General features: G+C 41.6%; 2 protein-coding genes and 3 long non-coding RNA genes across 7 annotated transcripts in view; 1 reads left to right on the top strand and 4 right to left on the bottom strand.

Moving 5' to 3' along the window:
* LOC143518458 (uncharacterized) overlaps positions 1 to 27,262 on the bottom strand; it is a 203,616-nt gene that overhangs the window by 159,025 nt on the left and 17,329 nt on the right. The window lies entirely within an intron of this gene.
* LOC143518318 (uncharacterized) lies at positions 111 to 15,528 on the bottom strand. Its single transcript, XM_077010757.1, has 16 exons — positions 15,379 to 15,528; positions 13,500 to 13,524; positions 12,056 to 12,322; positions 11,723 to 11,884; positions 10,488 to 10,754; positions 10,155 to 10,325; positions 8,946 to 9,212; positions 8,606 to 8,767; positions 8,224 to 8,388; positions 8,000 to 8,055; positions 7,776 to 7,811; positions 7,612 to 7,636; positions 5,784 to 6,017; positions 5,476 to 5,669; positions 363 to 387; positions 111 to 175 (listed from the first exon to the last, which is right to left on the bottom strand). The coding sequence occupies exons 1-16, from the start codon at positions 15,526 to 15,528 to the stop codon at positions 111 to 113; spliced, it is 2,271 nt and encodes a 756-aa protein (XP_076866872.1).
* Positions 21,704 to 22,795, bottom strand: LOC143518239 (uncharacterized). The gene is made up of 3 exons (XR_013132110.1): positions 22,757 to 22,795; positions 22,593 to 22,617; positions 21,704 to 21,871 (listed from the first exon to the last, which is right to left on the bottom strand). It is a non-coding gene; the product is annotated as an uncharacterized LOC143518239 (long non-coding RNA).
* On the top strand, positions 22,911 to 24,870 carry LOC143518456 (uncharacterized). Its single transcript, XR_013132199.1, has 2 exons — positions 22,911 to 23,338; positions 23,769 to 24,870. It is a non-coding gene; the product is annotated as an uncharacterized LOC143518456 (long non-coding RNA).
* Positions 24,405 to 26,340, bottom strand: LOC143518457 (uncharacterized). The gene is made up of 2 exons (XR_013132200.1): positions 25,314 to 26,340; positions 24,405 to 25,212 (listed from the first exon to the last, which is right to left on the bottom strand). It is a non-coding gene; the product is annotated as an uncharacterized LOC143518457 (long non-coding RNA).

Below are 27,262 nucleotides of genomic sequence, written 5' to 3'. Positions count from 1 at the left end.
TTCATTGTATAAAGGTGAAGATGGAAAAGAGGCTAAATAAAAAAAACCCACCAGTTGAAGCGTACACACGTCTGTACCAGAAGAAAAACTTTGGGAGCAGTTATAAGGAACTAAGAAGTCAAGTGGAGATTTTCTTCAAAAGTAATGTAAAAATGGCTTAAGAATCTGTTTGGTCCTAAAACAGAAAATATCAACTCATCTTGAGTGGATTCATGAAAGTGGAATTTGTCATTATCCTAATGATCATAAAGCACACAAAGACATGGGGAGATACAGGCAGGTAAGTGACCATGTGACTGGGTCTCATCACCTTTCTTCACATGGGAGTGAGACAGGTAGCACTGACACAGTTCTCCACTCACCTGAGTTACTGTCAGAGCTCATGTCCTGCAGGGAATAATGAGAAAGAATGAGAAAGTGTTATGATCCATATTAAAATCAGAGGTGGGTAAGAACGTGTTACATTTACTCTGTTACATTTACTCAAGTAGCTTTTTGGACAAAAATGTACTTGTAAGAGTAGTTTTAATATGAAAGACTTCTACTTTTACTTGAGTTAATATGTGCTGAGAAAAACGCGACTTTTACTCCGTTACAATCGGATTTGAACCGCGCGCTACCGTGACTTTAGTTTGGTAAATAATTCGTCTTTTCAGTGAGAAGACTGGCCAACGTCTCGCCACCTGAGTATGAGTGACCAATCAAATGAAGCCGGTCAGTCACGTGATCCCATGCGCAAACTTTCTCCACCGTAGCAAAGTATGGTGACAGAAAAACCTACCGAGCATCCCTGGCCTCACAGCCAATGTTTACATTACAAACGTGTAAAAAGGACATTTATATAATGTGCTGTCATTTGTGTCTGCCAAACTTGTGGACATTTAAGCCTACAAGAACTCAACATCAAATTTGAGGAAACAAAGTTTGCCGTATGTATAATTTTGTGTAATGCTATATCTCTGAGGCATAATATTTGTATGATGTAATTATTAAATGTAACGCAGTGCAATACTAAAAACCAGTTCACACTCCGAGTGTACACACTAGTAATACACGATGATTAAGTTTGCTACAAATTGATTCAGTTGGCATCAATTTGTAGCTACACATTGTTGGGGGCTTTAAACTTATATCAACCACTATAGCCCAGCGCGTTCGTTTGATGGGAAAGAGATAGCAGGAACAACCATACCAAAATTATAGCAATATCAAAAAGGCCTTTATTAAAACAGAGATATCTCTGGGGATCTCACATTCTAACATTTACATCAGAGAGACCCGACAAGCGTGTGTGCAAGCAGTCTTTATATACTATTACCCCACCCCCAAACGCTCAGATCTTCTTCTATGCCAGGGGTAATCAATTAAATCTTTCCGCGGTCCATTTTTGGCAGATAGCTCAGACCTTAGGTCCGGGTTCGCGGTGGCGAACGAAAGTTGTTGAGCGGGGGGGGGGGGGGGGGTGGCGAACGAAAGTTGTTGAGCGGGGGGGGTTGAACGTAACACTCAAATGGGTGGTGACCGTAACACTCGTCTGAAAATAAATTCTCCGTTTTAAAATATAGTCTCCCGTTAAAATTTTTTTGGCATTTGGGTCCGTATCCAGTTAATCAGGAATGTGATTGGGTCCGGACAGGACGGCGTTCGGGTCCGGATCCGGACCGCGGTCCGCCATTTGGTGATACCTGTTCTATGCCTTACATGGTGTTGTTGTTCGAGCAAACATGATTTTGCTGTTCAAGCAGACATGACTTATCCATTTGTTTCAACATATTAGAATATCTGTTCAAAGGGATGCTGTCATACACCGGTATGTTGTACTTCTCCTTTATCAGTCTAACACTGCGGTCCTCAACTTCCCGTTGACCGGGTCATCTTCTCTTTTAAACTCCTTACACATCATGATTTCCTAAGGCCCCTCTTTAGGGTTCACAGCTCGGACACATCTAAAACAGTAGTTGCATTTAATTCCTATATTATGTTTAAAGGGTAAGCAAAATATATTATTGCTAATGCTAGTGCTAAGCAAAAACCAAAAATCACAACAAACCCTCTCTTGATCTCTGATAAAACAGATCACAAAATATCTTCCAATGTTACCCTCTCATCTGACTCCCCATGATACAACAGTGACATCATAGCTGCTTGTCCCTGAGGATCCCTCTGTTCAATCAGTGCTGATAAAGCATCACACTAAGTTTCTTACGCATGGAATACAACAACAATTTTGCAGTTACTATTAAGACAATAAAGGCTTTGACCCACCATGGACCCACATACACAGGGGGCAGTCCCCTGAAGGTCCTGGTGAGACAAACATTTTATGGCTTCACATTCAAATCAAAATCAAATCAAATATATTTGTATAGCGCTTTTCACAACACATGTTGTCACAAAGCGCTTTACAGGATTTACAAGGTTAAACAGTAACTTCACTTTAACACTAAGAATATGAAGGACCACCGTGACTATGCAAGGAAGAGAAATTTATATGTAAGGGAATGTTAACATAACACAAGACACAGGGAAAACATCATAGGAACTAAAGCAACTAGCGATACAGAAACAAAACATAACCTTAGTAACAAAACCAGATGTCTACTAAAAATGTCTGTGGTCTGACTCGCAGGCTCCTCCTGGTGGCAACCGGAGGAGCCGCCCTGGGGCCAGCCCTGACAGAGCCCCCCCTCTAGGCCCGAGACCCCGCGGGCCCAAGGCGATGGCCCTGTCCCAGCGGAAATTCCGGACCAGGGTCTGATCCAGGACCCGGCTGGCCGGAACCCAGGAGCGGTCAGCAGGACCGCACCCCTGCCAATCAACCAGGAACTGCTCCCGGACCCGACGGACATGCAACAACCGACGGACGGTGTAGGCAGGGCCCCCACCGACCGTACGAGGGGCAGGCGGCGTCGCGGTGCGGGGAAGACGTCACAGAACCGGCCGAAGCTGCGAGGCGTGAAACACAGGGTGCACCCGGAGAGATGAAGGAAGGGACAGGTGGTAAGACACCGGATTGACCCGCCGCTCGACCTTAAAGGGACCCAGAAAGCGCGGCACCAGTTTCCGAGTTCCACCGCAAACCGGCAGGTCCCTGGACGACAGCCACACCCGTTATCCAGGACGGAAAGACAGGGCCGGAAGGCGATGCCTATCCGCATAGCGCTTGTGGCCAGCCGAGGCCTTGAGCAGGGCCCCGCGGGCCCACTGCCAGGTCGACCTGCAGCGGCGAACCAGGGCCCTGGCATTGGGTACCGCCACATCCCCTTCCTGGTCAGCGAACATAGGCAGAGCATAGCCGTAAAGGCACTCGAAGGGCGACATGCCCAGGGACGAGTGCCAGAGGGTGTTGTGGGCATACCCTGCCCACATCAGCTGATCAGACCAGGAGGTAGCATTGGAAGAAGCCAGGCATTGGAGCGTCTGTTCGAGGTCTTGGTTGACCCGCTCCGTCTGGCCATTGCTCTGGGGATGAAACCCAGAGGAGAGGCTGGCCCTGGCACCCAGGAGCTTAAGGAAGGCACCCCAAAAACGGCTTGTGAACTGTGGTCCACGGTCAGAAACCACGTCCACGGGAAAACCGTGAGCACGAACCACGTGCTGTAGGAAGACGTTAGCTGTCTCACGAGCAGAGGGGAGTTTAGGTAGGGCTATGAACTTAGTGGACTTCGAAAAATGATCTACAATGACCAGAATGACTGTGTTGCCCCAGGAGGGGGACAAACCAGTCACAAAGTCCAGGGAGAGGTGCGACCACGGACGAGAAGGGACCGGAAGCGGGTGGAGCAGCCCCGTGGGCTTGGTCCGTGGGCTTTTCCCCTGGGCGCATACAGCGCAGGCGGCCACAAAGCTGCCCACAGATTGGTCCATGTTGGGCCACCAAAAGCGACGCCTGACCAGTTCAAGGGTGCGCCGAGCACCCGGATGGGCGGCAAACTGTGAGGCATGAGCCCATTTCATGACTTGCCCACGGACCAGGGCCGGGACGTAGAGTCGTCCTGCTGGTCCCCCCCCAGGGTCGGTATCCCTGACCAAGGGACCAAGGATCTTGGTGGGAGGAATCACAGTTTCAGGGCCGGAGGAAACAGAGGATGGTTCCCACAGGCGAGAGAGGGCATCGGGCTTGGTGTTCTTGGATCCGGGCCGGTATGACAAAGTGAAATTGAACCGCTCGAAAAAGAGCGATCACCTAGCCTGCCTCGGATTAAGCCTTTTGGCCTGCTGGAGGTATGCCAAGTTCTTGTGGTCTGTCCAGACCACAAAAGGGTGTTTGGCACCCTCCAGCCAATGCCTCCACTTCTCGAGGGCCAATTTGAGGGCCAGGAGCTCCTTATCGCCCACGTCGTAGTTGCGTTCGGGCGGAGTGAGACGGTGGGAGTAGAAGGCGCAGGGGTGGAGTTTAGGGGGGCTCCCAGACGGTTGAGACAGGATGGCCCCCACCCCTGCCTCAGAGGCATCCACCTCCACAATGAAGGGGAGGTCGGGATCCGGCATCTGGAGCACAGGGGCGGAAACGAACCTTCCCTTGAGGTCGTCGAACGCGGCCTGGGCCTGATGGGTCCATTCAAAACCCCTTAGGGTTTTGCTGGTGAGCGCAGAGAGGGGGGCCGCCACAGAACCGTAGTCCTTGATGAACCGGCGGTAGAAGTTGGCGAACCCCAAGAAGCGCTGAACCTGACGGATCGACGTGGGCACAGGCCAGGAGGCTACAGCTTTGGTTTTAGCCGGTTCCATGGCCAACTTGCCTTCGGAGACCCGGAAACCGAGGAATGAGACCTCTTCCGTATGGAACACAGACTTTTTCAGTTTGACATACAAATGATTCTCCAGCAACAACTGGAGAACCCTTCTGATGTGCCCGACGTGTTCCTTGAGTGACTGGCTGTATATCAGTATGTCGTCCAAGTAGATGAATGCATAGTGGTCCAAGGCCTCCCTCAATACCTCATTTATGTACCGCTGGAAGACTGCTGGGGCGTTCATGAGCCCAAACGGCATCACGAGGTACTCGTAGTGACCCGAAGGGGTAATAAAAGCAGTCTTCCATTCATCCCCCTCACGCACTCTGATAAGATTGTAAGCACTGCGCAAGTCCAGCTTAGTGAAAATGGTGGCTTGCTGCAGTGCTTCGAAGGCAGACGGCATGAGGGGTAAAGGGTGCCTGTCCTTAACGGTGATCTTGTTAAGACCACGGTAATCTATGCAGAATTGAAACTGGTGTGATCGCTTTCTCTTTTTTATTGCACTCCTCGCCGGTCACACTTTGTATGTTTAATAAAGAAACTTGTATCCAGTAACTCATCATTTCTGACAACTATTTTACCTGTTCTGGATGACTGGAGATTTCAGGTGTTGGAGGCTATATGTGTGCTTTGTTTTAACAAAAACACTCTAAAACTAACAAAAGATTTGACCCTACATCAGTACTCAGATTCAGAGATAAACAGAAAACTAACATGCTAAAATTGTGATCAGTACCTGAGGCTTTAGGTTTTCTACTATTTTTTTTACTGTGTCCTCATTTTTTGGGCACTTCAATAATCCACGATACTCATGGAACAGACAGTCCACTGTGGTCGTGTTCTTCCTGGTTACAGATCTGCTGCTGTCTGGTACAGTGCTGTCTGGGTCAAATGTGTGATGGAGCACCACTAGAACAGCAGGCTTGGAGTCTGTGGACAGAGAGCAAGACTTGATGTTGTGAGCAGGACTTTATCTTGTCAAACATGATGGAGCAGTGTGTGTCCAACATCTTATGTGTTCACAATGAAGAGGTTCAGAGTTACCTGCTTCAGTAATGAGCGTCAGTGCTGCTTCAATGTCAGTACCAGCCCGAGACACAATGGGGCAGAACAGCAGAATAACATCACACTCCTCCACTGTAGACACATCCTGCAGGTCTGGTATTTGTTTGTGGAGTATTTGCAGAATGTGTTCATGAACACCAAGTGTTTTCCCACTTATGATAGAGACGTATTTGACCCTCTGGTGGTGACGGGGTCTCAATGTCCATCTGGAGCCTAAAACCAAATAAGACAATCTGCTGCAGGCTTCACTTCATAACTGTGGGTGTAACTTCAGTACATAATAACAGTACAGAAACAGTTCACAACACATGGCACATCAACTTCCACATTGCACGTTTTACCTCTGCATCATCTGCAGTGATGGCTAAGTTACTTTGAAAAAGTAATCTGATTACTGATTACAGATTACTCCTTTTAAAAGTAACTTAGTTACGTTACTGATTACTTGATTTTAAAAGTAACTACGTTAGATTACAAGTTACTTTAATAGTTTCATTCAGCAGCAAAATAAATATTTCCAATACTCACTTTATTGGAAGTGCATTTTTAACAGTAACAATGTATTGAAGCAGGTTCGGTAACCGAGGCAGAAACTGCTTAATCCAAAAATCCAGAGGAGGGAAACTTTATTGATAACGCAACCCTGGCGCGCGACGTCGTATCTCCTTTAAGTAGTATCTCCTGACATTACGTTTGTGTAGCTGTGCGGTGTTATTTGTAAATTTATTTGTAAACATAATACAAGCAAACTGTTCAGTCAAACAGCTTGTGAAACGAAATACCATTACAATTTCAAGCATTTTAAAGTAGGCTACGTTAGTCAAAATTCCAGCACTTTTCAAACGAGGAACACAAAGCAACATTAAAATTCATCATTCCTCTGTTTTTGAGGGGTGTTTCTTTATACTACCACATATCGTTACGGGAGGACACTGCAAAAAATGACTTGGAAAACGTGCTCGCGCTTTCACAAGGTCGCGCGCAGCGTGCGAAGTCGAGAGCTACGGTCAGACGCAAAAGTAGAACTGACCAAGAAGAAAGATAAAATATATATTTTACTAGGGAAAATAAAAATAGTAACGCACAGTTATTTGGATAAGTAACTTTAATCTGATTACTGGACTGGAAATAGTAGCGCGTTATATTACTCGTTACCGAAAAAAGTGGTAAGATTAGAGTAACGCGTTACTAAGTAACGCGTTACTGACATCATTGATCATCTGCATGTTTTTATTTTTATGTAAATTACAATATTTGCAGTATATTTTAGTACTCCATTTAAATCATGTCTGTCACTTTACAGCCCCGGACCCCTCCCTTCAGGTCTGTGTATACATAATCCACATCCATATATGTACTTCCTGTGGGTGTGGTTGTTTGAATATATGTTAATACATCTCGTCAGTCTAATGTGTTACACGCGGGGCACGTTATGTATTGCGCATATATTGTGTGTGCTAGTCCTGCCCTTTGCTCTTCTTTGTGAGTCGATTTCGTGTGTTCTACATTTAGTGTTGCCTGTTTGCTAAGCGCTACTTTTGAAGACACTATTATGTTATAATAAAATTACATGTATGTGGATTGCTTGTCTCTGCATCCTGTCTTACCTCGCCTGTGACAATGTCATCCATTCATCACATAAACCTTTATATGCCATTTCATGCAGGACAAATACTTCACTGATTTAAAATAATTTTAAAAGAATATTAAAAAATATATCTGAAGTGGCACAGGGAACATCATCATTGTCATTGCAGAAGAGGATACAATTAAGCACTGTAATAAATAACCTTCTCTCTAAACTTACCTTCTCTCATGTGTTTGGTGCTTTCCTGTGAAAAAATAAATACTCTCTCACACACAGAATACAAGTATCAAAACAGCAAACACTGATCACTTGTCTCTCAGCAAAGCCAGTGAGATGAGTTCTACAAAACTGAGATAATCTGGCTTTTTTAAAACTTATTGTACCTTTGTGATGTTTTCAGGATTAGATCCCCTGTTACTCTGCATAAAGAAAAATTACATGGGACTAATACATAAAATCACAGCGTTTACATCATTTAAATTTCTAGAATATTTTCATATCCTGGTACTTTATTCAATCTGTTTATATTCCAACAATGCTTGCTTACATTCCAAGTCAAAAATAGTGAATAACCATTATAGAAAATATAGGAAGAATTCACTCATACCTGAGCCTCAATCCACTTTTTCACACAGTCTAGATATGTAGATGCAGGCTTGGAGACTATGGACAGAGACAAATACCTTTTATGTTTTGGACTGCAATATAAATTCTGATTAATCAACATTTACATGAGGATATAAGCCATCAAAATGTTTGTGGGAAATTTGTACCGTGTTTTCAAAGGTAAATTAAAAGTTTGTGGTGGAGGGACATGTTTATTTGCATTACCAGGTATATGAGAAAGCGTCTTCGGTGTGTCAGGTTGCAGGTAGAACATCACAATGACGTCACGGTTGTTCACTGATTGGATCTTCAGACCCGGTAAAAGTTTAAAATGTTCTTTCATGAAATCAATTTTAATTGTGTTTCCAGTTAAAATGGTGAAGTCCCTCACTGTCAGTTTTAGGGAAAAACAAGACCATGTCAAGGTTCAACTAGCTATAACAGTTACATAAGTAAGTGTTTTTTGTTATTTATATGGAAGGGTGCAGCTTGAGATGCAGCTTTTGACGATATGGTTATGTGTACACTGAAAGGATTTCTGGAAAATCACACTAGTTTTGCTCCAATGGATTAACCATGTCCATCTGTGTACATTTGCTCTTCTTACCTGCCATCTCCTTAATTTCTTCTCCTTTATCCTCCTCTTTTTCATCCTTTTCTTGATTCTTTTGTTCTTTGTCTTTGTCCTCCTGTTCCCCTTTTCTCACTTCTTGTTTTGCGTCATTCTTGATATCATCAGATATTGATTTTGCACCATCTATGTCTTTTCCTGGACAATTTGAGAATCGCGTTTTCAATGAACGAAAGAAACAAGGTATCAGACAGTTGCTTTTAGACAATTGAGATTTACAGTATGTGAATTTAGTTTTAATATTATAAACTTCACACAATCATGATGAAAATATGAAGGTACATGATACAGTATTATTTCCAGATCATGTCTTTACCTTTCATGTGATTGGATACTTCTCCTGCCTTTTGCTGAATCTCTTTATTCTCTTGTGTGTTCTCTTCGTCTTCTTTCACTATTGGTTGTGTTCTGTGTTCTTCATTCAGTTCCCCTTTGTTCAGTTGTGGGTCCCCTTCATTCTGATTGGTCTGCAGGGGTTGTTCTTCAGATCCAGATTGTGGACCCTTGCTTTTGACATCACTGCCTCCTTCACTCTCATTTGAGAAATTTTGTTCTGTTGATTCAACCGGATTCTGAGAGTTCTCTAGAAGAAAATAAATGTTTTACAGGTTATTGCTATGACAAGGTTACAGATAGTTGATCACATTAATGGACTCAAACATTTAATCCAATATAATATAATAAACAGATCTTTTTTTGTCATTTTGTATCTGCATGTCACTCTTGCTGAGTGAAATAACACTGGCGAGAGGATGGTAACCATAACACTGGAGAGAGGATGGTAATCATAACATTAAATTGCGATCGATTTGGGATTTTCTTCATCCGAAATGAACAAGTAAAAAAAGTTCTTCAGAATTTATTTGATTCTACAATAAAAAATACCAACTAATCTTTGATTAACGAATATTATAGGATGGGAATAGTACATTAGCATTACAATAACATTTTACTTAAATATGAAGAAAATCCTCTCCTAGGTTAATATGATTGTCATTGTGTCACGGTGAGTCGGCCTGGACGCCACCAGAGGGCGTGCACATGCACTCAGTCTCTCTCACGCACGCACACAAACACACAGAACACACCCTTGCACTCCCGGTCACTCCCCCCATCACAGTCGCCTGAATACTGACACCTGCACCTATCAGTTAGGGCTTGTATTTATTCCCACAGGTCGCGCTGTCCAGTGCTGCGCATTCAGCCTGCACCCTCGCCTCTCGCCGTGGGAATCCTTGCCCTGTCTGCTACGCAACTCACCTTTATTTCATCTCGTCTCCCATTATTCTTTGTGTTGTTGTTCCCATACTGTTTCTGCCTAGTGGCCTGAGTTTTTCAGTTTATTTTCACTATGGATAATAAAACCAGCCATGCTCAGCCCGTGCCTCCGGCTCCTTCTGTCTCGATGCCCTCGGCGTCACACCTTGGCTTTTATCAAAAGATTTCAGCACCCAGCTTTCTGGAAAATCACACTAGTCTTGCTCCAATGGATTAACCATGTCCATCTGTGTACATTTGCTCTTACCTGCCATCTCTTTACTTTCTTCTCCTTTATCCTCCTCTTTTTCATCCTTTTCTTGATTCTTTTGTTCTTTGTCCTTGTCGTCCTGTTCCCCTTTTCGCACTACTTGTTTTGCGTCATTCTTGATATCATCAGATATTGATTTTGCACCATCTATGTCTTCTCCTGGACAATCTGAGAGCCGAGTTTTCAATGAAGGAAAGAAACAAGACAGTTGCTTTTAGACAATTGTGACTTACAGTATGTGAATTTAGTTTTAATATTATAAACTTCACACAATCATGATGAAAATATGAAGGTACATGATACAGTATTATTTCCAGATCATGTCTTTACCTTTCATGTGATTGGATACTTCTCCTGCCTTTTGCTGAATCTCTTTATTCTTTTGTGTGTTCTCCTCGTCTTCTTTCACTATTGGTTGTTTTCTGTGTTCTTCATTCAGTTCCCCTTTGTTCAGTTGTGGGTCCCCTTCATTCTGATTGGTCTGCAGGGGTTGTTCTTCAGATCCAGATTGTGGACCCTTGCTTTTGACATCACTGCCTCCTTCACTCTCATTTGAGAAATTTTGTTCTGTTGATTCAACCGGATTCTGAGAGTTCTCTAGAAGAAAATAAATGTTTTACAGGTTATTGCTATGACAAGGTTACAGATAGTTGATCACATTAATGGACTCAAACATTTAATCCAATATAATATAATAAACAGATCTTTTTTTGTCATTTTGTATCTGCATGTCACTCTTGCTGAGTGAAATAACACTGGCGAGAGGATGTTAACCATAACACTGGAGAGAGGATGGTAACCATAACACTGGAGAGAGGATGATAATCATAACAATAAATGGCGATCGATTTGGGATTTTCTTTATCCGAAATGAACAAGTAAAAAAAGTTCTTCAGAATTTATTTGATTCTACAATAAAAAATACCAACTAATCTTTGATTAACGAATATTATAGGATGGGAATAGTACATTAGCATTACAATAACATTTTACTTAAATATGAAGAAAATCCTCTCCTATGTTAATATGATTATCATTGTGTCACGGTGAGTCGGCCTGGACGCCACCAGAGGGCGCGCACACGCACTCAGTCTCTCTCACGCACGCACACAAACACACAGAACACACCCTTGCACTCCCGGTCACTCCCCCCATCACAGTCGCTTGAATACTGACACCTGCACCTATCAGTTAGGGCTTGTATTTATTCCCACAGGTCGCGCTGTCCAGTGCTGCGCATTCAGCCTGCACCCTCGCCTCTCGCCGTGGGAATCCTTGCCCTGTCTGCTACGCAACTCACCTTTATTTCATCTCGTCTCCCATTATTCTTTGTGTTGTTGTTCTCATACTGTTTCTGCCTAGTGGCCTGAGTTTTTCAGTTTATTTTCACTATGGATAATAAAACCAGCCATGCTCAGCCCGTGCCTCTGGCTGCTTCTGTCTCGATGCCCTCGGCGTCACACCTTGGCTTTTATCAAAAGATTTCAGCACCCAGCTTTCTGGAAAATCACACTAGTCTTGCTCCAATGGATTAACCATGTCCATCTGTGTACATTTGCTCTTACCTGCCATCTCTTTACTTTCTTCTCCTTTATCCTCCTCTTTTTCATCCTTTTCTTGATTCTTTTGTTCTTTGTCCTTGTCCTCCTGTTCCCCTTTTCGCACTACTTGTTTTGCGTCATTCTTGATATCATCAGATATTGATTTTGCACCATCTATGTCTTTTCCTGGACAATTTGAGAATCGCGTTTTCAATGAAGAAAAGAAACAAGACAATTGCTTTTAGACAAATGAGATTTACAGTATGTGAATTTAGTTTTAATATTATAAACTTCACACAATCATGATGAAAATATGAAGGTACATGATACAGTATTATTTCCAGATCATGTCTTTACCTTTCATGTGATTGGATTCTTCTCCTGCCTTTTGCTGAATCTCTTTATTCTCTTGTGTGTTCTCCTCATCTTCTTTCACTATTGGTTGTGTTCTGTGTTCTTCATTCATTTCCTCTTTGTTCAGTTGTGGGTCCCCTTCATTCTGATTGGTCTGCAGGGGTTGTTCTTCAGATCCAGGTTGTGGACTCTTGCTTTTGACATCACTGCCTCCTTCACTCTCATTTGAGAATTTTTGTTCTGTTGATTCAACCGGATGCTGAGTTTTCTCTAAAAGGAAATAAATGTTTTACAGGTCATTGCTATGATAAGGTTACAGATAGTTGATCACATTAATGTACGCCAGAGCCGGAGTGGCAAATCGGGAGATAATGGAGGATTCCCAGTGGGCCGGCTCATGTCAATCTCAAGTTTGGGCTGTTTGCAAGGGAAAAATTATTTTGGGCCGGATTTGGGCATGAAATTCCCAGGCTGAAAAACGGCCCACTATGGCCCTGATGTACGCATAAACATTTAATCTAATATAATCTAATATACAGGTATTTTTGTCTCTGTCTCATGTCACTTTTTTTGAGAGAGAGGATGGTAATCATAACACTGGAGAGAGGATGGTAACTTTAACACCTTTAACCTTAAAAGTTAATTTCACATGCTAGAATGAATGCTGTCAAAAATAAAACTCGTCTTGTGTGAAGGAATGTAGCTGTTTTTCTGGTTTTTGCATTTATTACTGGAGAGGCAGCCTATTGGGATGCACGTTCTATTGTGTATGTATGAATAAGTATGTGGATGTGCAATTCAGTGATTACGCTTATTGCTCGAGCTGTAAGCTGCATGTTGAGTGGCCATGTGAAGGATCATGAGAGGAGAGCTGCTCACAAAACAAAGCATATAAAACCTAACTTCTCCTAATTTCGTGCACATAGTATGTTTGGGTTTAATACTTTGCCTTTGGGCACTTGTCGTTTAACATGTGTGGTAATTGGAAATCAATTAAGATTGTTAGCTACAGAGATCCCATGCACTGCTAATATAAATGATGTGTTGTTTGTTCTATTTATAATAGAAAGTATTTATACTTCATTGTATAAAGGTGAAGGTGGAAAAGAGGCTAAGTAAAAAAAAAAAAACATAACACCAGTCGAAGCGTACACACGCCTGTACCAGAAGAAAAACTTTGGGAGCAGTTATAAGGAACTCAAGTCAAGTGGAGATTTTCTTCAAAAGTAATGTAAAAATGGCTTAAGAATCTGTTTGGTCCTAAAACAGAAAATATCAACTCATCTTGAGTGGATTCATGAAAGTGGAATTTGTCATTATCCTAATGATCATAAAGCACACACAGACATGGGGAGATACAGGCAGGTAAGTGACCATGTGACTGGGTCTCATCACCTTTCTTCACATGGGAGTGAGACAGGTAGCACTGACACAGTTCTCCACTCACCTGAGTTACTGTCAGAGCTCATGTCCTGCAAGGAATAATGAGAAAGAATGAGATATGATTCATATTAAAATCAGAGGTGGGTAGGAACGTGTTACATTTACTCTGTTACATTTACTCAAGTAGCTTTTTGGACAAAAATGTACTTGTAAGAGTAGTTTTAATATGAAAGACTTCTACTTTTACTTGAGTAAATATGTGCTGAGAAAAACGCGACTTTTACTCCGTTACAATCGGATTTGCACCGCGCGCTACCGTTACTTTAGTTTGGTAAATAATTCGTCTTTTCAGTGAGAAGACTGGCCAACGTCTCGCCACCTGAGTATGAGTGACCAATCAAATGAAGCCGGTCAGTCACGTGATCACATGCGCAAACTTTCTCCACCGTAGCAAAGTATGATGACAGAAAAACCTACCGAGCACCCCTGGCCTCACAGCCAATGTTTACATTACAAACGTGTAAAAAGGACATTTATATAATGTGCTGTCATTTGTGTCTGCCAAACTTGTGGACATTTCAGCCTACAAGAACTCAACATCAAATTTGAGGAAACAAAGTTTGCCGTATGTATAATTTTGTGTAATGCTGAGGCATAATATTTGTATGATGTAATTATTAAATGTAACGCAGTGCAATACTAAAAACCAGTTCACACTCCGAGTGTACACACTAGTAATATACGATGATTAAGTTTGCTACAAATTGATTCAGTTGGCATCAATTTGTAGCTACATGTTGTTGGGGGCTTTAAACTTCTATCAACCACTTTAGCCCAGCGCGTTCGTTTAATGGGAAAGAGATAGCAGGAACAACCATACCAAAATTATAGCAATACCAAAAAGGTCCTGAAGGTCCTGGTGAGACAAACATTTTATGGCTTCACATTCAAATCAAAATCAAATAAAATATATTTGTATAGCGCTTTTCACAACACATGTTGTCACAAAGCGCTTTACAGGATTTACAAGGTTAAACAGTAACTTCACTTTAACACTAAGAATATGAAGGACCACCGTGACTATGCAAGGAAGAGAAATTTATATGTAAAGGAATGTTAACATAACACAAGACACAGGGAAAACACCATAAGAACTAAAGCAACTAGCGATACAGAAACAAAACAGAACCTTCGTAACAAAACCAGACTACTAAAAACATGTGTAGCAAGGGAACATGTCAGTAACCTAAACCGAAGACAAAACTGCTAGACAGGCAGATGCAAACACTAATAATAATGCATGAACATCTATCATACTTTCAGTAATAACCAGACATTAAAACAAACTAAGAACAGGGGGCTATTTAAACCAGTAAAAATCCAATACCGGCAAAGCTTTTAAACATTTACCTAAACAAACTTATGACCGAACTGACCAGAGTAACAGAGGGAAAAAACACAAGATCACAAACACAATAACCCACGATCAGAACATATAAAACCAGGAATTAAATCCCAGACAATAATGAGATATAAACTAGAAACAGCTGAGATGGCAAACAAAGGCAGAACTATACAATGAATGTATGACAGTGCATCAACGTGCTACCACACCTCTAAAGTCTCCCAAAGCCAAGATCTTTTCCTGCTGTCAACTTATCTAGTTTAACTTGCCAAATACATCACCGTTTCACTCTGGCATGTCTACCTCACTTACTCTCTTCGCTTATCCCGGTGTGTTCGCTATCTATAACTATCTCCACTCAGTCCCTTCTAACACGCAGTTAACACTTTACCCCATGGCCTGACTTACTTTTATTGTCTATTTCCCTTTTTCTTGGTCCCTTAACTACCTTCTCTGTCTTTCCTAGTTTAATTCTTTTATTTATTTTATTTTTATTTATTTATTTTTATTTTATATATTTATTTATATATTTTTTTACCTCTGCTCGCCTGCCTGTCTTCTGTGTGCAGCGTGTTCTAATGTTGTTCACCACTTCCTCTGTCAGTCTCTTCAGAGTGCTCAGACTCACTTCCTGAGCTAGCTTCCTGTGAACTGTCCCAGTTCTCTCCCCCTCCTTTTTTGCTCTCATCTTGTCGAATGACTGAATTTGCATGGGTTTTTTACACTCTTTATTGGGGGTTTTAACTATTTGGAACATGGGTTTTTTACACTCTTTATTGGGGTTTTTAACTATTTGGACTGTTCTTGTTTCTACATTAACCACTGAATAGATTCCTTTTACTTCTCCCTGAGTTTTGGTGGCACTCTCCTGTGAGGAAGCTGTGGGCATTACCGGCCATTGATCATAAGGTGGCACATTTTTCTGACTTTCATGTTGCACTTTTCACTTATTCTAATTTGCAGAGAGACTGTGATGATTTATGGTCAATGATGTCACCTAACGACACATGGTCGTCACTTGCCTGTCTTGGTCACCCATACATTTAATGTCTCATAACATTAGTTGTATGAATTACTTTACAAGTCACAGTCATTTGTTCCTATAAAGTTCTCCACTCACATAAACCAACACCGTAAACCAACCATTTTACATCAAACTTTTGCATACATTTCGCATTTCCTCACCAGCCATTGTTGATAAAAAACTGGTACTCACCGGAAGTTGTCTTCAACTTTACTTACTAGACTGAGGGTTCTGTTGACACCGTAAGGTTTACCACCCTCAATCAATACAGGTTCTTGGTCCGAAACTGGGCGATTTTGGGGGTACCTCAGGTCCCCGGGACGCCTCCTGACCCAGCTGACTCGAGAACGCCGCTCGGTCTTACCGTTGCCTCGTCAGGCAAACGGGAGGGTTTGCCACACCCCAGGAAACAAAAAATCACTTATCATTACATATATACTTTACGCGATTTGCCTTATTTTATTCCTTATTCCTTTTTCCTTTTAAACCATATATTTTACCTTTATTTCCTTGTTACCTTTTAAACCATATATTTTACCTTTTAAACCAAACCAAAAAAGATCATTTAAAAAAAATTGCTATTTAATTTAGCATCGACCAAACACCATTAGTTCATCACAATTTGGTATTATACAAATGTGCAGAAATTTCGTTTTAACAGGTATTCTGCTTTACCTTTAGTTGAGCTGGCTCGGACAAGCTAACGGTAATTTAGAAGACGTGTTCCAAAAATCTATCTCTTCCCATCACGTCGGGAGGTCACCAATTGTTGGGGGCTTTAATGGAAAATATGCAGATAGGTAAAAAACATGTATTTTAGCCATTGAGCTTATTTTGAGTACAGAATATTAATGAATGATTTCAAGATTATTTAAAATTATAGACTTTAAATAAAAAATAAATTGCTGGGCTCTTTGATGGGCCCCCCTGGCCCTGGGGCCCGGGACAACAGACCCGGTTGTCCCCCCCTGTCGACGGGGCTGCCCCCACTCATCACACATTTAGGGGGGAAGTGCACGCAAGGAATTACATAAAACAAATCATGCAACACGCAATAGGACAAAACGAACACGAAAAAAGACAAACAAAAAACAGTGTACAAACGGCAAACAGACGGGACCCACACATGCGTGCTCCACACAGAACAAGACAATCGGGGAGCGAGGCGACGGTGATGTGCGGCACTCGCGTCACACACATAACATTTAACACACAGGAGCACGCACACTGATCTACACGATTGTGTACAACAACACACTCAACACGAAGAGCTGTATCAAGGTCGATTGCCCTAGTCACCGCCGTGCCACACAACATTCAAGCATGGCAGGACAAATTAAAAACGACCCAGCTCTTCAGACAAACACACAGACAAACACTTACCACGAGACATGACCACGAACGAAGGAGAAAGAAAAGGAGACTGGCGGCTTCCGAAAGCAGCTGGTTATTCTGTGATGGGCAGGGTGAGTGAAACAAAATGGAAGCGATCACGCCAAGTCTCAGGGAAAATGTATGGTTTCTTAGAAAAGTGCGCAAACCAAAAACCCGTGATTTGATCCAAATTAAGGATATAATAACCAGCGGTCAACTGGTACAAAGACAAGACATATATAGGCAAACAAACGACACTCAGGAGAGACGGATCGCGGGCTCCACCTGAGGGATGTACACAACAACCACAACAACAGGACAGCTGTCGCTGTATACGGAGGCGACCAGTAGGGGGCCCGCCAAACCGTGACATTTGCACTTTCCCTACCCGTCACATGCCATTTCTGTGGAAAACTTGTGAAGGCTGTGATTTACTCAGAAAATCTTTGAAAAGAAAACAAATTTACACATAAAGTCAGTAAATGTAGCACTTTTCTGCCTGAGTGTCTTTGATGGTGTAAAGTAATACAGTAAAAAGTATTAATTTTCATTTTAAATTTAAAGAACAAATCCCTATCAAGTAAATAAATCCTCATCAAGTTGTAAATCCATATTCCAAAGACACGATAGTATAGCAACAGCATAGTAATGCTTCATCACTTCCTGTTAGTACGAAATAAATTAGTACCTTAATATTTTGTGTACTAACCCTGCCAAACCCATACTATTAAGATCATTATATAGTATATAGTTAATAATATTAGTGTGTAGTATGCAATTGGGACACACCGTTGGTCTAAGTACGTCTCAATAGAATGCAAACGGGCAAATTCCAAGAGAACATTCCAAACCATCTCAAACATTCCAAACCACATTCCAGAACGTCAGATTAGTAGCAGATTATCACTGTCAAGTCTGTGTCAGCCCCACATCTGCTCTTCCAGCTCAGTGAGTTTATTGACCACATAAAAATCACACACACACAGCCACAACACACACATTCACAAACCACACACTGTGATATGGTGCATTTTAATGGCAAATACAAATACAGACAAATATTTCCAGTAGTTTGACATTATTTCTGGATGATGAGTCTTTTACTACAATGGCCTTTATCCTCACATTTACTGCGAACAGAAGCACACACGCTGGGGGAATAGTATATTCATACTGAAATACATTTTCTTAGGTTTCAACTAGTCTTTTAGCTTAACTTTCACATAGTAATTATTACATTGCAGCATTACTAATATACAAAACCAAAGCAGATTCTTTTGAACAAATCAAACCAAATTTCTAGTTTTTCAATACAGAATTGATAATCAATACTGAGATTCTGTCCACTGACACATTTGATTAGTTTTTCCAAGTGAGTCATTTCTAAACCGTCTGGTCCTCAGAGACTGAGAGTGTAGGATCTGTATCACTCCAGGAGTGTCCAGAGTCCCTTGTGTAATCCCCAATACAGGTTTACAATAACCCCACGTATCCTCAATAATCCGCCTTATGGTTTATGAGACCCAGTGGACTGATAAACCAGTGGAGGTCCACAGGAGGCCCACAGGAACTTCAACTCAGTTTAATCCTCACCATGGTTACCATTGTCACCATAGTTACCATCCTCAGTACAGTTGCCACTCCCATTCTAATATTTCACTTCATTTATTATTTTATTAATTATTGATGTAAAAGGTTACAGATATACCAGTGCCAGACACCAACTTGCATTTTACATATTTATTGTACAATAAAATGTTCAAAAAGATGATTGATTAATAGGAATATTTGTTTTCCGGTATATAGGCAGAAATTACAATTTGTATCAAAACTTTCAGCATGACATCAAGATTTACGGAAATTATTATTTAAGATGCCAATTTTGCAAAACACACAGATCAGAATTTGTACTCTACTTTTAACTAATCTGTGCAATGAGGACACACTAGTGAACACTAGGGGGCTGTGAGTACACACATACAGTGGGCAGCCCAAGCCCCAGCGCCCGGGGAGCATGTGGAGTTAAGCACCTTGCTCAACAGTCTTCAGTGATAGCCTAGCTGGGAATCGAACCCATGACACTCTGATTGCAAGACTGGCTCCCTAATATCATCTTTCATATTTCATCATTACTGCAAACATGAAGTTACATCATAATAACACACCTTAACATCTCTAGAACATCAGCTTGTCAATAATTGTTTTCATCCTTTGATAAAACACATCAGAGTAAAACAGGATGTGAGATGGTATGTGGAAGTGTGCTAAACAGATTAATTCTAAAATATTTAAATAGATCTCCACTGAGTTTGAACTTCAGAGAATTAAGAAACTAAGAAGAGTTTAAGATTTGGCGGACCCTCCCTAAAAGCACATGGAAAATTTTCTCAGGTGTGATTGATAGGTGGGGAAGAAGTACCTCTGTAAAACTAGCACCTGAGAGAATACATTTGTACCACAGGTACCAGAGAAAGCATGTCTGTAACACAGGTACCTGAGAGAGTTCATCTGTAATACACATACATAAGAGACTACACCTGTAACACGGGTACCTGTGAGAGTTCACCTGTAACACAGCTGCATGAAAGTTGTTTGGTGTGTTTTGTGAAAGCAGTTCCTGTTGTAAAGAACCTCACCTAAGAAGATTTGCACATTGTGTTTTCAAATATTCTGCCTGTAAAGGATAAAGGGGAGGAATGATTTTAGAAACTTCATCTGATTTGTTCCATAATAAAACAGACTTTCTGATATGCTACATTTCAAATTCTCAGTGCCATGGAGAGTCTGAAAGGATGGACACTGTTTGTCTTGTGGGTTCACACAGCACATGTAAAAAATACTAAATACTTAAATGCATTGAACATCAGACACTTACTTGTTAATGGCTTCATCTCATCCTAAAAGAGGAACATATTGTGTTACATCATTATTATAATCACAAAATCATGAACACGTGTGAATAAAAATGTATGACAAAGTATTCAAATCTACAACTGTGCTAAGGTGAGTCTCAGCTGATCACTCTGTACTAGTGTCACACCCCCACGTCCTCTTCTCCTGCACTTCCTCATTCAATACCCCGTCACCATTACCTGCACTGATCACTGGCTACACCCCTGCACCTGTCTCCATTACCTGCCCTGATCATTGGCCACACTCCTGCACCTGTCTTCATTACCTGCCCTGATCATTGGCCACACCCCTGCACCTGTGTTCATTACCTGCCCTGATCATTGGCCACACCCCTGCACCTGTCTCCATTACCTGCCCTGATCATTGGCCACACCCCTGCACCTGTCTCCATTACCTGCACTGATCATTGGCCACACCCCTGCACCTGTCTCCATTACCTGCCCTGATCATTGGCCACACTCCTGCACCTGTCTCCATTACCTGTACTGTTTAAATCTGGACAGAGTCTCCTGTCTACCTTTGAGTCCGATCTGAGTTCTCCATCACGTGTTTTCTCCTTCTGTGCAGTGACCTCTACCATCTAACAATTTCCATTTGAGGTTGACAGCCATGGCACTGTTTTCCACTTTGAGTTCACCTGCTTCGTTGCTTTGTGTAATGGTACGGGGGGCCCCTGCCAGCCACCCACGTCTGCAGTGGCAGTATTTCATGTTGTCCTGTCATTGTTGCGTTGTGTTCGTCCCTCAGGTGGGTGTGGCCCATTAGTCAACACAACACTTGAGGGTCGTTTGTCTGTCTATATATGTCTTGTCTTTGTACCAGTTGACTGTTGGTTATCGTATCCTTCATTTTGATTAGTTCACGGGTTTTGTGTTGTGCACATTCTCCATTGAACCCTCCCTTTTCCCTGAAACTGGTGTGATCGCTTTCTCTTTTTTATTGCACTCCTCGCCGGTCACACTTTGTATGTTTAATAAAGAAACTTGTATCCAGTAACTCTCATCTTTTCTGACAACTATTTTACCTGTTCTGGATGACTGGAGATTTCAGGTGTTGGAGGCTATATGTGTGCAAAAACACTCTAAAACTAACAAAAGATTTGACCCTATATCAGTACTCAGATTCAGAGATAAACAGAAAACTAACAGGCTAAAATTGTGACAGTATAATATCAGTACCTGACGCTTTAGGTTTTCTACTATTTTTTTTACTGCGTCCTCATTTTTTGGGCACTTCAATAATCCACGATCCTCATGGAACAGACAGTCCACTGTGGTCGTGTTCTTCCTGGTTACAGATCTGCTGCTATCTGGTACAGTGTAATTTTGGTCAAATGTGTGATGGAGCACCACTAGAACAGCAGGCTTGGAGACTGTGGACAGAGAGCAAGACTTGATCTTGTGAGCAGGACTTTATCTTGTCAAACATGATGGAGCAGTGTGTGCCCAATATCTTATGTGTTCACAGTGAAGAGGCTCAGAGTTACCTGCTTCAGTAATGAGCTTCAGTGCTGCTTCAATGTCACTTCTAGCCGATGACACAATGGGGCAGAACAGCAGAATGACATCACACTCCTCCACTGTAGACACCTGCTGTAGGTCTGGTATTTGTTTGTGGAGCCTTTGCAGAAAACATTCATGAACACCAAGTGTTTTCCCACTTATGATAGAGACGTATTTGACCCTCTGGTGGTGACGGGGTCTCAATGTCCATCTGGAGCCTAAAACCAAATAAGTGAAACTACTGCAGGCTTCACTTCATAACTGTGGGTGTAACTTCAGTACATAATAACAGTACAGAAACAGTTCACAACACATGGCACATCAACTTCCACATTGCACGTTTTACCTCTGCATCATCTGCATGTTTTTATTTTTATGTAAATTACAATATTTGCAGTATATTTTAGTACTCCATTTAAATCATGTCTGTCACTTTACAGCCCTGGACCCCTCACTTCAGGTCTGTGTATACATAATCCACATCCATATATGTACTTCCTGTGGGTGTGGTTGTTTGAATATATGTTAATACATCTCGTCAGTCTAATGTGTTACACGCGGGGCACGTTATGTATTGCGCATATATTGTGTGTGCTAGTCCTGTCCTTTGCTCTTCTTTGTGAGTCGATTTCGTGTGTTCTACATTTAGTGTTGCCTGTTTGCTAAGCGCTACATTTGAAGACACTATTATGTTATAATAAAATTACATGTATGTGGATTGCTTGTCTCTGCATCCTGTCTTACCTCGCCTGTGACAATGTCATCCATTCATCACATAAACCTTTATATGCCATTTCATGCAGGACAAATACTTCACTGATTTAAAATATATAAAATCATAAAAAATATATTTGAAGTGGCACAGGGAACATGATCATTGTCATTGCAGAAGAGGATACAATTAAGCACTGTAATAAATAACATTCTCTCTAAACTTACCTTCTCTCATGTGTTTGGTGCTTTCCTGTGAAAAAATAAATACTCTCTCACACACAGAATACAAGTATCAAAACAGCAAACACTGATCACTTGTCTCTCAGCAAAGCCAGTGAGATGAGTTCTACAAAACTGAGATAATCTGGCTTTTTTAAAACTTATTGTACCTTTGTGATGTTTTCAGGATTAGATCCCCTGTTACTCTGCATAAAGAAAAATTACATGGGACTAATACATAAAATCACAGCGTTTACATCATTTAAATTTCTAGAATATTTTCATATTCTGGTACTTGGGTGTGGAAAGATGGTATGGAAGAAAAATAGTTCCATCGGATTTTGAATTCGTATTTGAAGCACTGAATTTGTTTGCCCTTGAATTTGAAGCTCTGAATTTTTTTTGCACTGAAATTATGCATCTGAATTTTGTTGCCTTTGAATTTAATGCTTATTAAAATACAATGAAAAAAAATTCGAGCGTTAAAAAATTCAAAAGATTTTTTTTCAAGTTGCTCGAATTCGATTGGTCAAATTTGGCTCACAAAATACGCGTGCAAAATTTCGCGTGCTAAAATACGAGTTCAAAGATATTCAGAGTAAACATCCGGGACACAAAGGATGAGCAATCGATTCAAGACTCCAATCGAACCAAATCCAACCAATCACGCTCCACTGGTCACGGCGCTGTTTGAAGCCACAGGCGGAGAGAGAAAGTGAGTTATGTCGGCGCACGGGATCGGCTCCTCTTCGGTGAGTGTATTTACTCCTTTATTTGTCTATTGTGGTGTTTTTAAGATTCAGTAAGATACAGTAAACGACGTGTTGCACATCAGAGGTTTGCGCTGGACTGATCTTTTTTTAACTCGCTCTGAACTCGCTATGTAGTCAACGTAGCTGCGTATGTGTGTGTCCGTCAGTCCACACTGTGCTTTATGATATTATATTTATCATAAAATCATTACATTCGTTTATTACTTCCTTACCAGTCGAGTAGTTTACAGCTGTTTTCAACTGTCTCCGTGGGGTAATGGTTAGTGACGAGAGCTTCGGACAAAACGGGCCTGACGAGCGATTTGTTTTTTTAAATTATTATTATATGTATAAAATCTTTCTCTCTGAGTTTACTTTTGGATAAGGAATTTATTTTTTCATTTTCTCTTCTGTTTATTACTCTAAACAGGTAGTTGGACGTGTCACAAGACAGATCAAGCAGTTAATGCCCGGTTCACACTACACGATTTTAGGCTGGTTTTTCAGTCGCCGACTGATCGGCGACAGAAACTGTGGTCGGAGGCAAATCGGCGATCACTCGTGTGAACTGCTGAAAGACGCTCGCCGAGCCGTCGCCGACTCGTCGCAGACGACCGGCAGATATCTAGCATGTTTAATATCTAGCAGTCGGCGACTGAGAGTCGGCAGCAGCGTCTAGCTACAGCCAATGGGAACGCGGAGAGAGAACCGCGGCACCGCTGAAGATATCTCTGAAGAATGTAAAAAACTTTCAAGAATGCTTTCAAAACAGTAACCCAGCAAACACACAAACTCCTCACCTTTCTTACAACTTTACTACAACACTGTGTTTAAGTTATTGTGACAGCACTGGAGAAATAGTGCGATTGATTATATATATGTTCACTGCAACGGAGAGATGAAATAATTCTGGCAACTTGGGACTATGGAGTGTTTAAACGGTAAAAAAAATAATAACGAAAATGTGGAGTACATGTACATTGTTTTTTTCTTCTATGTGGTGTTGCTGGTTCTCGCGAGAGTTTCGTTTTCGTGTTCTCGTGTTTTTGGACGGCAGCCAGATGAGTCGGCGATTCCCCAGTCGTGTAATTCGTGAGCCCGCGTCGCCGATCAGTCATGTAGTGTGAAAGCCACAACAACTGACAGACTCGCGATTACAGCACGACCAGTCGTGTAGTGCGAACGGCACAAAAACCTGGCGACTGAAAAGTCGTGTAGTGTGGCATTAGACGAGGGATTAAAGAATCCCCAATGTGGACAGTGCTCACTCGACGACCTGACAGTGGCCTTGCTTTTTCCAAAAGAGGCAGAAGGGAATTTGACTAACTCATTTTTGAAAACTTCAACTCTTAATAAAATGAAAGTGAGTCAAGCATGAGTTTTAATTAGTTTTATTTTCTGTGGTGTATAATTTTTACCTTTATGTCAAACATCAGAATAACAAAATTGGGCAATCAAACAACTTTTGATTGTATCCATTTACTGCAATGTCTCCTACTCTGTAAATAATTAAAAAAATTAATGAAGCTGCATCTCAGTTTTTTATTGTTTTTTTTATTACTCAAACTAAAACTGATGACAAAATTTGCCATTAATTTTTCATTCATATGGTCTTAACTTTGTAAAGATGTTATTTTATTCCAATTCTCAGACCAGTTGTTTCAAATAGACAGGAAATTCTCACAAAACTGGACAGCTGAAATGTAAAGATCACAGCCAGAGGACTGGGATGCAGCTCCTGGGTTAACTGCATCTCTCAAAGCTGTCATCTGTTCATCTGTCAGTGGGCATTCTGTGTGTGGTACAATGATATTTGAGTGGTCATCAATGGGAAGTCCAGTGTTGTCCCACTCAATATTGGGAATCTCCATTCCCTACAAATAAGTTGTATACACTTATGTGGATAAAATAGCCACTTCCAAACTTTATACATAAACCACACTATTTGTTAAAATCATATTACACTTGCATGTACCTCTGTGCTATCTGCTGCAGGAATTGGGTGATGTGAATGACCCAGCACCCACAGTTGATTAGGGGTCATGTGGCTCTCTGTTCTTATTGGATGATTGTCCCAACCACTACAAAAAGTATCTAGGTCTTCCTGCAGGCATGGTAGGAACACATAGTGGCAACAGAAGATGTGTGTGATGTTGGAAATGCTGAGCCCTCTCCTTCAAGGTAATGGAGAACATCATAGTAGATGCTTGTTACAGCTACCCATAGATCTCACCACAACCTTTCAATCCTGGAATATGATCAAACTGAAATACCTTGTATTAAAAAAACAAAACAACTTGCACTCAAGTTCTGAAACTTCCACTTCAAAAAAGGGCGTCGCCCCCTCAGGCGAGGTGTCCCGCCCCCTCAATTTAAATAATAAGACCCATTTATTTTACTATTGCTACTGCCCCCTTGCCCGCTTAACAATCGTCACACGCCGCCACCCCCACTGTATATGTCCTGGCGCCGGTCCAGTATATATATAAATGAATAAAAAATATTAATTATAACAAATCGCTCGTCAGTCGCGGGTATCGAACCCAGGCCCGGTTTGTCCGAACCTCTCGTCACTAACCATTACCCCACGGAGAATTAAAAACAGTTGTAAACTACTCGACTGGTAAGGAAATAATAAACGAATGTAATGATTTTATGATAAATATAATATCATAAAGCACAGTGTGGACTGACGGACACACACATACGCAGCTATGTTGACTACATAGCGAGTTAAAAAAAAGATCAGTCCAGCGCAAACCTCTGATGTGCAACACGTCGTTTACTGTATCTTACTGAATCTTAAAAACACCACAATAGACAAATAAAGGAGTAAATACACTCACCGAAGAGGAGCCGATCCCGTGCGCCGACATAACTCACTTTCTCTCTCCGCCTGTGGCTTCAAACAGCGCCGTGACCAGTGGAGCGTGATTGGTTGGATTTGGTTCGATTGGAGTCTTGAATCGATTGCTCATCCTTTGTGTCCCGGATGTGTACTCTGAATATCTTTGAACTCGTATTTTAGCACGCGAAATTTTGCACGCGTATTTTGTGAGCCAAATTTGACCAATCGAATTCGAGCAACTTGAAAAAAAATCTTTTGAATTTTTTAATGCTCGAATTATTTTTCATTGTATTTTAATAAGCATTAAATTCAAAGGCAACAAAATTCAGATGCATAATTTCAGTGCAAAAAAAATTCAGAGCTTCAAATTCAAGGGCAAACAAATTCAGTGCTTCAAATACGAATTCAAAATCCGATGGAACTATTTTTCTTCCATAGATGGCGCCGGTGTGTGGCGACGTCTCAGGTGTGCTGGTACCTGTCTTATGTGTTTGTTTATTGCTGTTGGCGATGTTATACCATGGACATACTGCGATTTCTTATGATCGTGAAACCCTGTTGCATATACGCGAGAGTGTGCTAACTCCATCTGATCCAGCGTTTGGTTCACAAAAATTTGCGCGACCGTTGACTGTTCCTGGTGAGATTTGCCGTACCTTCACCTGTGAGTGGCAATCTATCCGACGGAGGCAGAGACGTAGGAGACGTGGGAAAAGAGGAGGCTGTCTGGTCTGGCTGAAACAGAGGTGTAATACGCAGGTATGGTCGCCTTGTGTATCGGGCTGTCCTGCTATATCTGCCGGCGTGCTTAAGTAGCTCGGCCGGTCTATGGCCAAACGCTCGCTGGAGGTGCGGTATGCTTGGCTGCGTCCTGTTCATTCCGACGCTTTTTTCAGCTCTGCCATTACGAGACCCGTCTTTAGATCCCGAGGTATCAACACAAACAATCTGCGGAGAATCTCCTGTTTGAGGCAGTTGGCGATAAATAATCCTGTTGTGAATCTGGCACTAATGAATGCTCGATCACTTTCAAACAAAACATTTCTGCTAAATCATTTTATTTCTACAAATGATGT

The sequence above is a fragment of the Brachyhypopomus gauderio genome, chromosome 7 (genome assembly GCF_052324685.1).
Source record: "Brachyhypopomus gauderio isolate BG-103 chromosome 7, BGAUD_0.2, whole genome shotgun sequence".
NCBI lineage: Eukaryota > Metazoa > Chordata > Actinopteri > Gymnotiformes > Hypopomidae > Brachyhypopomus > Brachyhypopomus gauderio.
The sequence above is the reverse complement of the archived record's forward strand: the minus strand, read 5'-3'. Positions and strand labels throughout refer to the sequence as shown.